Source organism: Telopea speciosissima, chromosome 1 (assembly GCF_018873765.1).
Source record: "Telopea speciosissima isolate NSW1024214 ecotype Mountain lineage chromosome 1, Tspe_v1, whole genome shotgun sequence".
In the NCBI taxonomy this organism is placed as follows: domain Eukaryota; kingdom Viridiplantae; phylum Streptophyta; class Magnoliopsida; order Proteales; family Proteaceae; genus Telopea; species Telopea speciosissima.
Genome location: NC_057916.1, coordinates 58,705,367 through 58,719,666, shown reverse-complemented (window position 1 = coordinate 58,719,666; position 14,300 = coordinate 58,705,367). Strand labels below are relative to the sequence as shown.

General features: G+C 41.1%; 1 protein-coding gene across 1 annotated transcript in view; it reads left to right on the top strand.

Annotated features, from left to right (window-relative positions):
* The window catches only part of LOC122648970 (protein decapping 5-like), a 66,998-nt gene that overhangs the window by 2,571 nt on the left and 50,127 nt on the right, over positions 1–14,300 (top strand). Inside the window, exons 3-4 of the mRNA XM_043842300.1 lie at positions 2,068–2,139; positions 2,224–3,129. Of these exons, the coding sequence (XP_043698235.1) occupies positions 2,068–2,139; positions 2,224–3,129 (978 nt within the window). The remainder of the gene's footprint in view (positions 1–2,067; positions 2,140–2,223; positions 3,130–14,300) is intronic.

Genomic DNA, 14,300 nt, shown 5'->3' with positions numbered 1-14,300 from the left:
TAGGTTGCTTAGGCCCACGGTTCTTCAACTGGATTTTGGTTGAGGCCAGACCAAGCCTATGGACCTGGGTGTTTGCTGGTTGATCATGGGGTTATTTTCTAGTACAATTAATAGTTAGCCTAGTTTCTACCTTGGTTACTCAGTAGTCTCTTTAGTTTCTAATTTTGTAGTATTTCTATTTTCTTGATGTACAAGGCATCACTACTACATGTGTGGGCATATTTTAGTACTTTCTATGTTATTGCTTTCCTTTCTAGAGGTAGTACACTCCTCTGTATATTGTTAGGAGCTCTAGAGCCTTCCCCATGATTTTGATTATGAATGAATATTGGCTTTGTGCCTTTGTTTGCTGTGAATTATAGTTGTGTGGTGAGATGCCCTGTCGGTTAGTGAGATACTGACTGAGTGATGTAGATAAACATGTTGGGCTGAAATACAACCGCAAGAAGAAGGGAGCAGTTGAACCTAGATGGGCCACAGATGGGGCTAATAACCAGCTGACTGGACTGGGCTGATTAGTTAGCTCGCATGAGCTTAGTTTAGGCTTTATTCTTTTATTTCCATTCCTAGTTCAATTAGGAATACCTATTTGTTAGTTGTTTTTGATTTCATCAACATTGTAGTAGTTAATTAGTACTCCTAATCAGCTTAGGAGTTTGTTTCCAGTTTTCATAATTTGATTAGGACTTTTTTTTAGTTCTATAAATACAATGTAAGGCTCAAAGGCTCAAAGGCTCAAAGCCTCCATACGACTTTGATTAATGAACTACCGAGTTGCTTTGGCCGCATAAAGCTGTGAGATACAGTGGGTGAGAGAACAGACCTGAGACAGGTTGTTTTCTTTTTCATTCTTCTTCCCATCCCCTGTTTTACTGCCAGCAACACACTACTCTTGATTTCTGATCAATAGTTGCTGCTACTGGTTATGTTTGACCTGATTTCATTTGAGTTATTTGGCACAACAACAACTCAGCCTTATCCCAATTCCCAACTAAATGGGGTCAGCTACATGGATCCTTGCCCTCCAATCCGCTCTATTGGAGTTATTTGATCTTGCATCCAATATCATATTCCTATCATCAATTAAGTCCAATCAACAGCTTAATATCTGATTTATTAAAACTGCACATACCCTGTTTTACACCCTATTTTAGCATACCAGTGATTTGATCATAGTTCAAGAACTTGTCTCGAGTACAGGTTTCGAGCTGACCAAATAGCGAGTTGGGTCGAGATCTCTGGAGTCGGGGTATTTATTTTTTTTCAACTCGATGGCTGGTTTTCCTGGGGTTTAGACCTATTTTGGGCTGAAACTTGGCACTCAGCCTATTTTAGGCCATTTAAACACAATGACACTGTTAGATTTTGCAAAAACAAAGTCCAAATAGCAGTTTCACTTCGGACCCTAGGTTGATAGGCGATGATGTACTAATAGGGGCCCTATTTTGGGGTCTATTTTGGGGCTGAAACTTGGTACTTAGTCTATTTTAGGCCATTTAAACACAATGACACTATCAGATTTAGCAAAAAACAAAGTCCAAATAGCAGTTTCACTTCGGACCCTAGGTTGGTAGGTGACGATGTACTAGTAGGCCCTATTTTGGGATCTATTTTGGGCTGAAACTTGGTATTTAGCCTATTTTAGGTCATTTAAACGCAATGACATTATCAGATTTTACAAAAACAAAGTCCAAATAGCAGTTTCACTTCGGACCCTAGGCTGGTAGGCTATCGTACATTGCCTTCCCTTGCCTGTACGGCTAGTTGCATTGTAGGACCTTGTTGATACCTCTTGGATTCATGTAATAATGTTAATCCATGAAGAGATATGTGACAAAGGAAAACCATTATTTTCAGGTCTAGTGAATGCAGTGCAATTACAAGTTTAACGTGGCATCACATCACATCTTCTCTCTCTCTTTTTTTTTTTAATAATTTCTTTTTAGCAACTGATGGGATTACCTTCTCTGTTATTATCTCCCAAGAACCATTGTGTGTTATTTACATTTTAAGAAGCTATTGTAATCAGATGTACCCTGAAACTCTTCTTCTGGCATGTGATTGCAGGATTTACAGGTTAAATCTTCTCCAGTTGTTCAAAGTACACCTCCTATACACAATGATCCTGCTATTATACAGGTTAATGCAATTAAGGGGCCCTAATACATGTAATGCATTATATCAATTAAATCTGTTTATTAACATGCTTTAATTTTTTTTCAGTCTCACTATCCCCATCCTGCATCTGTATCTACAAGCCTGCCTTCTGCTGGTAGTGGCTCTGTAATAGATAGTAATTCGCATTCAGCACAACTAGGACTTCCCAGGTCAACATTCCAAGGTGGTATTCCATTATATCAACCTGGGGGGAGTTTAGGATCATGGGGATCTTCACCTCCTCCTCCAAGTGCCAATGGTGGTGGACTAGCTGTGCCAATGTATTGGCAAGGATACTACGGACCCTCAAGTGGGCTTTCTCATCAACAACAATCTTTGCTTCGACCCCCACCAAGCTTGTCAATGCCTCCTATGCAGCAACCAATGCTATATCCTGGCACGAATGCTTCTTTACCAACTGGAGCCTCTAATCTGACAGAATTTCGTCCACCTTTGATTCCACCTGTTGGTAGTGGTCTCACAAATTTATCCTCCACTGCTCCACCACCATCTACTTTACCATCAACGATGCCTCCTGTCCAGTCTGCTGCGGTAGCTTCTGAAACATCACCAAGTCTGATGCCAAATAAGTCTTCTACCCATGCTCTGCCTATGGCAGCATCGAGTACTAGCCTGCCATTGGTGTCTCCTTTGACTACTAGAACTCTGGATGTAGACCCAATTGTACCACCAATCTCTAATAAGCCTAAGACAGTTCCTAGGCCAACCTTGCCTCCTGTATCCTCCATTGTTGGGACATCCTGTTCAAGTCACACTGAAACACCCACTTCTCTAATAACTCCAGGTCAACTGTTGCAGCCTGCTCCAGCACCAATAGCTTCATCTCAGCCTTCACAGCCAGCTCATAAAGATGTAGAGGTGGTACAAGCATCTTCTGCAGAACCACCGCCACTGACTCCAACACAATTTAAGGCACCAATATTGCCATTGCCTTCCCCATCTGAACAAAAGGTAATGCTTTCAAATTTTTTTGTTGTGGAAATATTTTGTGGTTGCCTTATCTATATTATTTTATAGATGTGTCCTGTGAGACCAGATTGACCTTCCTTTTATTGGTTATGAGGGCTGTTGTTTGACACTTGAATGAGATACTTTTTGATTCACTAGGGAACAATTTATTGATGCAAGAAGAAAAGGGAACATTCTGCCATTAAATATTATAGGGAAATACCATATAGGCAATCATTATTATCTGAAACAGTGTGAACTTATATCAGTGAACTCCTTAGAACAAAAGACTGAAGCATCAACAAGACTTTATCTATTTCTGACATTTCTCTGGGGGTTTATTGTCTTAAAGCTCTCTCTCGTGGGGAGAAGCTCCACAGTTTTATTCCTAATTCCTAGCATTTCTGCCACCAGACACTTATCATCTCAGTGAAACTGGTTGGAACTGTTCAGTTCTGTTGTGTAGAGAACCAAGCTTTTGGGAAGGTGAGCAGTAGCAGCAGTGTGGAAGAAGGAAGAAGACGAAGTACAGAGATACCCCTGTACATAATACTAATTCCCATTATGTACATCTTACATTAGCATTCCCAGAATACCCTTACATGTTATTCTAACACTCCCCTTCAAGCTGTGAGAAGATATTACACATGCCTAGCTTGTCTAACAAAACATTTAAACGTGTGGAGACAAGTCCTTTGGTAAAGAAATATGCCACTTGTTTCCCGGTTCTCACAAATGGTGTAAAGAGGCATCCAAATTAAAGTCTCTTCGATAAAGTGACGATAAACTTCAATATGTTTGGTACGGTAATGTTGAACTGGATTATCTGCTATATTGATAGCTGCTTTATTGTCACAGTGTATTCTCATAGGTTCAACTTTTCAGCCACAGAAGTTCACAAACCCCATGTGACAGCTTTAAACTTTCGCTCTGCACTCAATCTGGCCACAATAAATTGTTTCTTGGTTCTCCAGGTTACCATAATTTTAAATTTCTATATTGCATTTCGGTCAAAATTCATTTCTGCAACTCGGGAGTTTTTCTCACTGGCACTCTAAAACTGCCATTTTTTTATAATTCATTTTTACAGAGATTGCATTTGATGGTTATTATGAACATCATTCAAAACCCAAGCTTCTTTCTGTAAACGCCGAGATCACAATCACTGGATCTGAAACTCATGGCTTCCACATTCCGTTTACACCTCAACTTTTTTCTCCACCATTGTTATTTCTCATTGATCCATAGCCCAGACTTTGCTCCTCTCACCGGTAAACAAACAAATCTAGCTGCTCTAGGACCCCCTGAAATCTGAGAAAAACCCTAAACGTATCCTCAACATATGCCCGTGCTGATTCACAAATCCCATGAACCATAACTCTAAACTTTGCTTTGCACTCAATATGGCCACAATAGATTGTTTCTTACTTCTTCAGGTTATCATAGTTCCAAATTTTGGTTTCGACCTGGATTTCAACCGAGGATGAGCCGAAATATTTTGGATTCGGTCAAAATTTGGCCAAAATCTGGTTTATTTTGGCTGGCCATTTTGGTGGTCAAATGGCCATATTTTGGCCCATAACTTCGTGGAAAACCTAATTAAGTATTTCTAAACATATTTGAATCTTTAGATTGTAAAAAAAACACACCCAAAATGGTAGTTTGGCTCAAACCCTAGGTTGCTATTGCACACTGTACCCTGCTGGATCCTAAAAAGTATTTTTATTGTTATGATATTTATAAATTGACTCATTCTTTTTCGCCTCTTTCTCTAATATAGCCTATGCTACACATAATTTAGTAATGAACATGCAAATTGAAACTATTAAAACATGCCTTAGAAATAAAAAAAAAACCATAATGTTGGAAATCATTTCATAATTATCAATAACATTACATGGTACAAGTTACATTGGTACATGACTACGTTTACTTGTTACATATTGGACCCCTTTGCCATCCTAGTACATATAGAGCCCTAGGGAGGATCAAGACCACTAGCATATTGGTGGTGCCGCCACAAGTTTTCCTTCCACTGTATCACAAATAATTGCCATGTCATACTGTGCTGCAAGAAGCACTCGAAGTCCTCCACAACATTCCTATAAGTGGCATCGTCAACATAGTAGAGGTAACCTAACCTAGGGTATAGATCATCGTCCTATCAAAATCACCATAACTGGATGATGGAGCTGGCATGTATGGTTGGGGGGGGTGTGCTGCGTATGAGAAGACACTGTCCACAAAGGATGACCCACTACGTGGCTGACCCTCATACTCAGAGGGCAATGAAGAAGAGTTATATTGTTGCTAGAAACCATACTTCTATACGCATTGTACTCGGAACCGGTGCTCTCTTCGGCAAAGGATGGTGCATGCCAGTACCCATATCCACTACCCTCCTCTAGATACATGCTTCCGAGATTGCTAGAAAAGCTCGTAACATATCAATGCTATCATCCTCATCTGGTCTGAACTTGCGGCATGGGCCTCTAGAGTGTTTGTACTTGTGGTGTCACGTGCACTGTGGTTGGCATCCTGTGTAGCATGATCGAACTGACTCTCTCCTGAGAATTGGATGACTTCTACTTTGGCTTTGGCTTCGCCTAGTCGTACTCCTCTTGGAGGGACCACCACCACCATCAGCATCACCATTAGATGAGGACAGCGTGCGAGTGTGGCCATTGGAATACGACCAGTCGATGTCCTCATCATCCCCGCTAGACTGAAAAGGTTAGGGTTTTTGTGAGTGAACTCGACCCCTCAAGAAGCCATCAATTCTTTGATATCGGCACCCATCTTACTAGCAATTTCGGGGTGCCTACCCCTGGCTGATCCAATACAGGGTCACCTCGATCCTTCACCTACTCGTAGAGTGGATCCTCATTTGAGTCCTAGAAGATGTTGCTGAACTCGGTTGGGTATTTATCATTCTTCATGCCCATGCATATGTACTGCATCTTTAGTCTCATGTTGTAGTGCACATACACAAAGTTCTCCATCCATTTGTGACCCAATTGGTTCCGACTCTTGGAGTGGATAAAGGAAAATGTATTGCAACTTCAATCGGTTCCGCCTCTTGGAATGGATAAGGGAAAGTGTATTCCAGTTGTACTCACATCTGAAAGCGGAACATGTCTGGGAGATCACCTTAATTGCTATCTTCCTCAAGTTAGGTGCATCACTTCTATATAGTACCCATCATCCACTTGCAGTAGAGCTGTAGAGCATTATGATTATTCTTGGTTAGTGATTGTAGTTGGTACATAATTATATAGTTATAAGAATTGAATTAAGAAACTAAGGTAATGGCCCTACCAGGAGCAATAGTGTCCCAACCAGACTTTGCGGTTGCAAAACCCAAAGTTCATATGCATCCCTGAAGTTCTTTATCTATACTTATTTCAACCATTTGTAATGTTAGCATCAATTCCAAGAGTAATTACATTCCTTGGAAATACTTAAGAAACTACAAGTTTCACCTCATTATTGCATATGGACTGTATAGATGGATTTGTTTCCTGCTTGGTCACCACATCTTGCATTGCATAGATGAGTGATTAATTCATCCCAATTTTGTGCTTGTATTGGTGCTTGGGATTGAGATAATAGGCTGGAAATGATATAAAGAACTTGTCAATGCTTATGATGATCTATATGGAAAGTAATTTGACTTGGGTAGATTAAGATAAAAACTCAACAGCCATATGCAGTGGATACATAAGGTGCTTCTACTAGCGATCCTCAACTATCCTCAGATACGCTTTGCCACCACGTGGTATCGCTACCTACACGTAGTCCATCATCTCTACTACTGCATACACGTGTGGCAAGGTAGGCTTCTTCTTAGAGTCGACGATCCTATTTAGTCCTAGGTTTGAATAGTCAAACTAGGAACCAAACCAGCATCTTTTATCAAAAGGTGAATCAGTTTTAGGGTAAAATGTTAGTTATATTGGGCCAGAATACCGTGGGGGTATTCTGGACTTTTTTCCTTTATTATTTGTTAGTTTCTTATGTGGTTTAATACCACATTGCTTATGTAATTATTTTTACTATTTCATTATAGTTATAAATACAATGTGCTTGGGATGAACTAATCATCCAAGCATTAACATAATTCAAATCTGTTTCTACATGGTATCAGAGCATATTTCAAACTAGGGACACCAATTTTTCTCGTTTTTTGTTCTTCTCTCTCTCGATCTTCTTCTCTTCTAGTTCTCTCATTCTTCTCCCTTGTTCTTCATTCCCATAGAGGGCAGCACTGATGAGGTAATCATGCGATCCAGTTGCTGCCCCCATTACTTCATTTATGACTTATAATTCTGTTCGATAGACTCCAATCAACACTGCTGCGATATTGGTTCTTCAGTTCCTTCTTGGAGATTGCTTCGACATCAGATACAAGGGCTCCTCTCCTCTCTTTAAAGACCAGAAGCTGCTGCAGAATTGTTGTTTTATTGGTTCAGAAATTATTCCCCAAGATTGAAGACTTCCTTGAGATCGATTCCTCCATTATCAGGGTTTTTTTCAAAACCATGACATCTATCGATCTTAGGGTTATTGCTGCCCACTGTTGCTGATTTTTTGCAGGTGTTTTCTTCACTTATAAGGGCTCCTTCGACAGCTATATCAGCTTCTACAGATCTGTTTTTTGGTGTGTGAAGACCTTGAGATCGATCTCATCATTACAGGGTTTTTTAAACCCTAATTCTATCGATATTGGGCTGCTGCACCTGTTTTTTTTTGGATCTGATTTTTCTGCAGATGTGTTACTCTTATGAAGGACTTCTCTACCTCAGTTTTTCAGCCATTTTGATATTATTTATTGCAGCCTAGGCTCATCCATCGATTCCATCACTTTAGGGTTTTGTTCAAAACCCTAAAAACCATAATCGATCAAGGTTCCTTTTTGGCTGCTGGTTCTATTTGTTTGGGCCTTTACTTGAAGTTGTTTGGCCTTCTCTGCTGCCGGTATGGGTGACTCTACCAACTCTATCGCTACTGCTCATGATGGCAATCATAAGACAAAGTTATCACGCTTTCCACCTAACCCCATCAAACTCGGATGGCTCAAATTCCCTTCTGTGGTCCAGATCAGCCTCCTTTGCCATTGCTGGCCGTGGCCTCACTGACCATATTGATGGCACTATTGTTAAGCCTAGTGATAAAGGCCCTGATCAGACTAAGTGGCCGGCCAATAATGGTGTTCTCATGTCCTACCTCATAGGCTCTATGACTTCAGCTTTACAGCATAATTTTCTTCTTCTAGATACTGCCGACCAGATTTGGGCTGCTTGCAAGGAGACCTACGGACAGCTTGGCAATGATGCCCAGGTTTATGAAATTCGAAAGAAGGTCCTTCACACTACTCAGGCAGACCTTTCTGTTTCGGACTACTATGCTTCTCTCCGCAGCCTGTGGCAACAGTTGGATCATTACTTTGATTTTCACCTCTCTACAATTGCTGATATTGCCTCTTATAAGAAACATGTGGACAAGATCAGAGTCTATGATTTTCTAGCTAGTTTGAATATAGAATATGATCCCATTCGTGTTCAAGTGTTGGGCCATACACCTTTTCCCACACTTGAACAATCTTATGCATTGGTTTCTTCTGAGGAGAACCGTAGGGCTGCCATGTTACATCCTCCTATTACTGACAAATCTGCTCTCAAGGCTGCTGCCCCCCTCTTAGTGATTCTACTACAGGGACTGTTGTTTGTGAGCACTGTCACAAACCATATCACACCAAGGAGAGGTGTTGGAAACTTCAAGGGAAACCAGCTGACTTTGAAGCAAAATGGGCTGCCAAGACCAAGACCAAGACAAAGCCCAAGGCCCATCGATCGAGATCACATTACGCACTACTATCGACTCCTGGTCTATCCCAGACGAGCTACGCATTTCGACGTATGCTGAGGTCTTCTGCTGCTGCTGCCTCTACTACATCAGCTACTGCCAATTCTTCCGCTCATTCAGGTTCACACTTTTCCCGGTCAGGTATTCCTTTTGGCGGTCATTGTGCTTTTGTAGCCTCCCATCCTTGGATCATAGATTCTGGGGCTACATTCATATGACCGGTTCCTCTAGTTTGTTTCATCGATACTCTCCTACTTCTGGGAAGGACAAGGTCAAGGTAGCTGATGGTTCTCTTTCATCTATCTCTGGAAAAGGAATCATCAACTGCACTTCCTCCCTTCCATTAACTTCTGTTTTGCACATTCCTAATTTTACTATTAACCTTCTTTCCATTAGTAGTATTACTTGTGATCTTAACTGCAAAGTTACTTTCTTTCCTTCTCATTGTGTGTTTCAGGATCTGGCCTCTGGGAAGACGATTGGATTGGGTAAAGTGCATGGTGGGCTGTATCTGCTTGATGATGGTCGCTTCTCTCCACCATCATTACCTTCTCCACTACACCATAACTCCATGGTCTCTTCTGAACTCTACTAGTGGCACTCTAGGTTAGGTCACCCCCCTTTAGGAATTTTAGCACATTTATTTCCTAGTTTGGTCACCCTACATACTAAGGATGACTTTTTTTGTGAGGCGTGTGTTCTGGCCAAACAGACACGTTCAAATTATCCTCTTTCAAATAAAAAAAATTCTTCTTGTTTTGAGTTAGTGCATTCTGATGTTTGGGGCCCTAATCGTAAACCCTCTATTTCTGGCCATCGGTGGTTTGTATCTTTCATTGATTGTCATTCTAGGAACACATGGGTCTATCTCTTGCGCACCAAAAATCAAGTTTTTTCATGCTTTCAACACTTTCATAAAATGGTCCAAACTCAGTTCCAGGCAACTCTCAAAATATTGCGAAGTGATAATGGAACAGAGTATAAAGAATCACAATTTCAAAAATATTTGGCTGACCATGGAATCATTCATCAGAGTAGTTGTGTTGATACCCCTGCCCAGAATGGTGTGGCAGAAAGGAAAAACTACCACTTGTTAGAAATGGCCAGAGCATTAATGTTTGCGAGGAATGTCTCGTCTTAATATTGGGGGGATGCGGTTATCACGGCAGCCAATCTCATCAATAGGCTGCCATCTCGGGTACTTCACTCCCGTAGCCCCTCTGATGTTTTAATTGGTAATTCCTCCTTTACTGTGCCTCCCAAGGTGTTTGGTTGTGTGTGTTATGCTCGAGATACTAAATCTCCCAACAAACTTGAACCTTGAGGACTCCGTTGTATTTTCTTGGGTTATTCTCCAACCCAGAAAGGCTATAAATGTTACCATCCCCCTTCCCGCCGTACCATGGTTAGCATGGATGTTGTTTTCCATGAGTCCCTTTCTTATTATTCTTTGCCACGTCTTCAGGGGGAGAGTGCTGGTGAAGATGTGGCTTTCGAGATTCCTCTACCTGAGGAGCCTCTGGCTGCCCAGCCCTCTTTACCACCCACGGCTGCTCTCCAGCCCCTTTTGGATGCTGCCCATTTTACTTTGGAGACCTCCCAACAACCTCTGGCTGTTCCTCCCTCACCTAATGGGAATCCTTTACAGGGGGAGACCATAGAAAATAGTGTTGTTAATATTCCTACTCAGGGGGAGCATACTCCGGTCTAGAGAACTATTGGTGAATTTCAAAAGAGAATTGACAACTCCAACATGATCACCTATACAAGGGGAAGGTCCACAAGAGGGCGGTTGCATCCAACTATAGCACTAGTACCCATCCAATTGCCGGCTCCAGACACAGATCCTACATCTCCTGGTAATCCATCTCCTTCCGACCTACCTATTGCACTTCGCAAAGGTACTAGGACTTGCACTTTACATCCCATATCTCATTTTGTTTCGTATAACTCTCTTTCTCCCTCTTTTCGTGCATTTGTATCTTTTTTTTCCTCTGTTTCGGTTCCTAGAAATCGGTAGGAAGCATTTACAGATGGAAAGTGGAAGACAACAATGTTGGAAGAAATGAGAGCACTACACAAAAATAATACGTGGGATCTTGTGGCTCTTCCTCCAGGGAAAAAACCAGTGGGTTGTAGATGGGTCTTCGTAGTTAAACAGAAGGCTGATGGTTCGGTGGACAGGTACAAGGCACGTTTGGTTGCAAAGGGGTTTACTCAGACTTATGGAGTTGACTATCAGGAGACCTTTGCACCAGTGGCAAAGCTCAACACTGTCAGGGTGTTATTATCTTGTGCTACAAATCTTGGGTGGGATCTTCAGCAGTTAGATGTCAAAAATGCCTTTCTCCATGGGGAGCTTGAGGAGGAGGTATATATGGACATTCCACCTGGTTTCTTTGATGACAGGACTAAGGGCAAGGTTTGTAAATTGAAGCGTGCCTTTTATGGCTTGAAGCAGTCACCCAGGGCCTGGTTTGGCAGATTTCATAAGGCTATGATTTCAGCAGGTTACAAGCAGAGCAATGCTGATCACACTTTGTTTATCAGACGACTTGGTGACAAGGTTACTCTTCTCGTAGTCTATGTGGATGATATTGTGATCACTGGTAATGATGATGTTGTAATCAAGGATTTGAAAATTCTTCCTGGCGGTGAGTTTGAGGTCAAAGATCTTGGTCCCCTAAAATATTTTCTAGGGATAGAAGTTGCTCGATCTTCAAAGGGCATCTTTCTTTCTCAAAGAAAATATGTCCTTGATCTATTGACTGAGACAGGGCTACTTGGTTGTCATCCTTCAGATACTCCTATGAAAGCTACTACAAAACTTAGGGAGAAAGAGGGTGAGCCGGTTGACAAGAGTGCCTATCAGCGGTTAGTAGACAAACTAATCTACCTTTCCCACACACGCCCTGACATTGCAGTTGCTGTGAGTTTGGTGAGTCAGTTCATGCATGATCCATATTCCTCTCATATAGATGCGGTCCGTCGTATTTTGAGGTACTTGAAGTCTGCTCTAGAAAAGGGAATTCTTCTATCTGCCAATGGTCACTTGAAGGTTGAAGCCTATACTGATGCCGATTGGGCTGGTTCTCCTGACAAGAAATCTATCTCTGGCTACTGTTCCTTTGTGGGTGGAAACCTTGTCACATGGCGGAGCAAAAAACAGAATGTTGTGGCAAGGTCTAGTGCTGAAGCCGAATTCCGCGCAATGGCACAAGGAATTTGTGAACTTCTGTGGCTTAGAGGGTTATTGTAGGATATTGGTGTTGCTGTCTATCTTCCAATGATGCTTTATTGTGACAATAAAGCGGCCATTAGTATTGCTCATAACCCTGTCCAGCATGATCGCACGAAACATGTGGAGGTTGACCGACATTTCATCAAGGAGAAGCTTGAAGCTGGCCTCGTTTGTGTTCCCTTTGTGAAGTCTTTTGATCAGCTAGCTGATGTGTTCACTAAGAAATTGAGTAGCAAGCTGTTTCATCCTATCTTAGTCAAGTTGGGCATGCATGATAGATATGCTCCAACTTGAGGGGGAGTGTTAGTTATATTGGGCTAGAATACCATGGGGGTATTCTGGACTTTTTTCCTTTATTATTTGTTAGTTTCTTATGTGGTTTAATCCCACATTGCTTATGTAATTATTTTTATTATTTCATTATAGTTATAAATACAATGTGCTTGGGATGAACTAATCATCCAAGTATTAACCTAATTCAAATCTGTTTCTACATAAAACCAGGCGAACAATGGGGCGAGAAATCATATGAGAAAACCAAGAGAACAATGTGAAATAAATCATGAGGAAACTAAGAGAACAATGGGAACCTAAATATATTAGGTTAGAGATGGGAGAAATAAATCATAGATTTTGTTAGCAGAAGAATTACCACCAACCACAACCATAGAGTCAATTTCATCATGAGTCCACTCATCTAATGTCACAAACAAAACCTTTGAAATATGTGTTCTGATAGTTGATGAAGAGAACCTTGAGATCAGATTGCTTGATTGTAGAACAGTAATGGAGATGTAAAGAGAACCAAAACAAACCACCCTGGCTTCCTACCGCAAGGTGTCAATCGGATCGAACACCGATTCTTTCAAACAAACCACCCGAGCTTCTCGCCGCAAGGTGTTGATCGGATCAAACACCGATCCCACCAGCCTTGATCAAACAGAAGACAAAAATCTTTAATGGATAAGAAGAGCAGCAAAAAGCTTATTATTAATGTAAAAATTCGAGTCCAATACTTTCCCCCCTTAAAACCTTATATAAAAGATTCAAAAATAGATTCTTACATTAAAAAGGAAAGGCCTAGCCCAATCTTTAACCTATTAGGTAACCTAAACTGACTAGGAAACTGAAATAGACTCAAAACAGTGTTCTAATCCAGCCCAACTAAACAGTTAAAAGAAAAACTGCTGAAGTCACTTAAATTGAAACACTGGTTGAACTGGATCAATTAAAGAACAAAAACACCAAAATAAAATTAAGTACGGAACTAAAACATCTTAATCTCATAATCCATATTGCAACCCTATTACCCATACTTTAGGTCCATTAAAGTGACTTATTACATTGAAAACCCATGGGATCAAAGGCCCAACATGTATAGAACCCAACCTAGACTGACTCCTGATAAAACAAGCTTATTTCGGTGATGAATCTGCATCAGATCCTCAACACCTTTACCATTGGTTTTAGCAACGACCTTCTTCAGGTCCTGTTAGAAAAGGTCACTAGATATGATTCCATGTGCTACACTACCCTGTGGCAAACTTGACTCCTTCCAAATATACCAATCCTCTGAAGCAAATATATACCTAAGTCCAACCTTTTTTGCCTCAAAGCTCTTTAGGGTAATTTAGTTCGTGGCAAATCGAGTAAATGTTGGGCCTAACCAAATCCCTATCACACTTGCTCCTCAACATCTGTAGTGCATGTCCATAGTTGTATACAAATATGGCCATTTGTCTTGCCGTCTCGATCAAACTTTATATCATTGTCTTCTTCCTCATTTCTACAGCATTAGGTCAATGCAATGGATGGAGTCCAAAACAAGCGGTACTTGCTAGTCTTCATCAATCTCTCCTCAGCCTTCTTAAAGTTGTTGCCGTTGTCCATCACTACTTGGACAGTGTTTTCTACCCCCACCTCCTTCAACTTGTATATGTACTTGGCATCCTTCCTCTCCTTGGATGCATCCACTGACCTAAGGAACATAGTGGTACCATAACAGTATACAATGAAGTTGTTGGACTGTTTTGTGGGTCTGGTCCTACTATCACACATAAGACTCGCA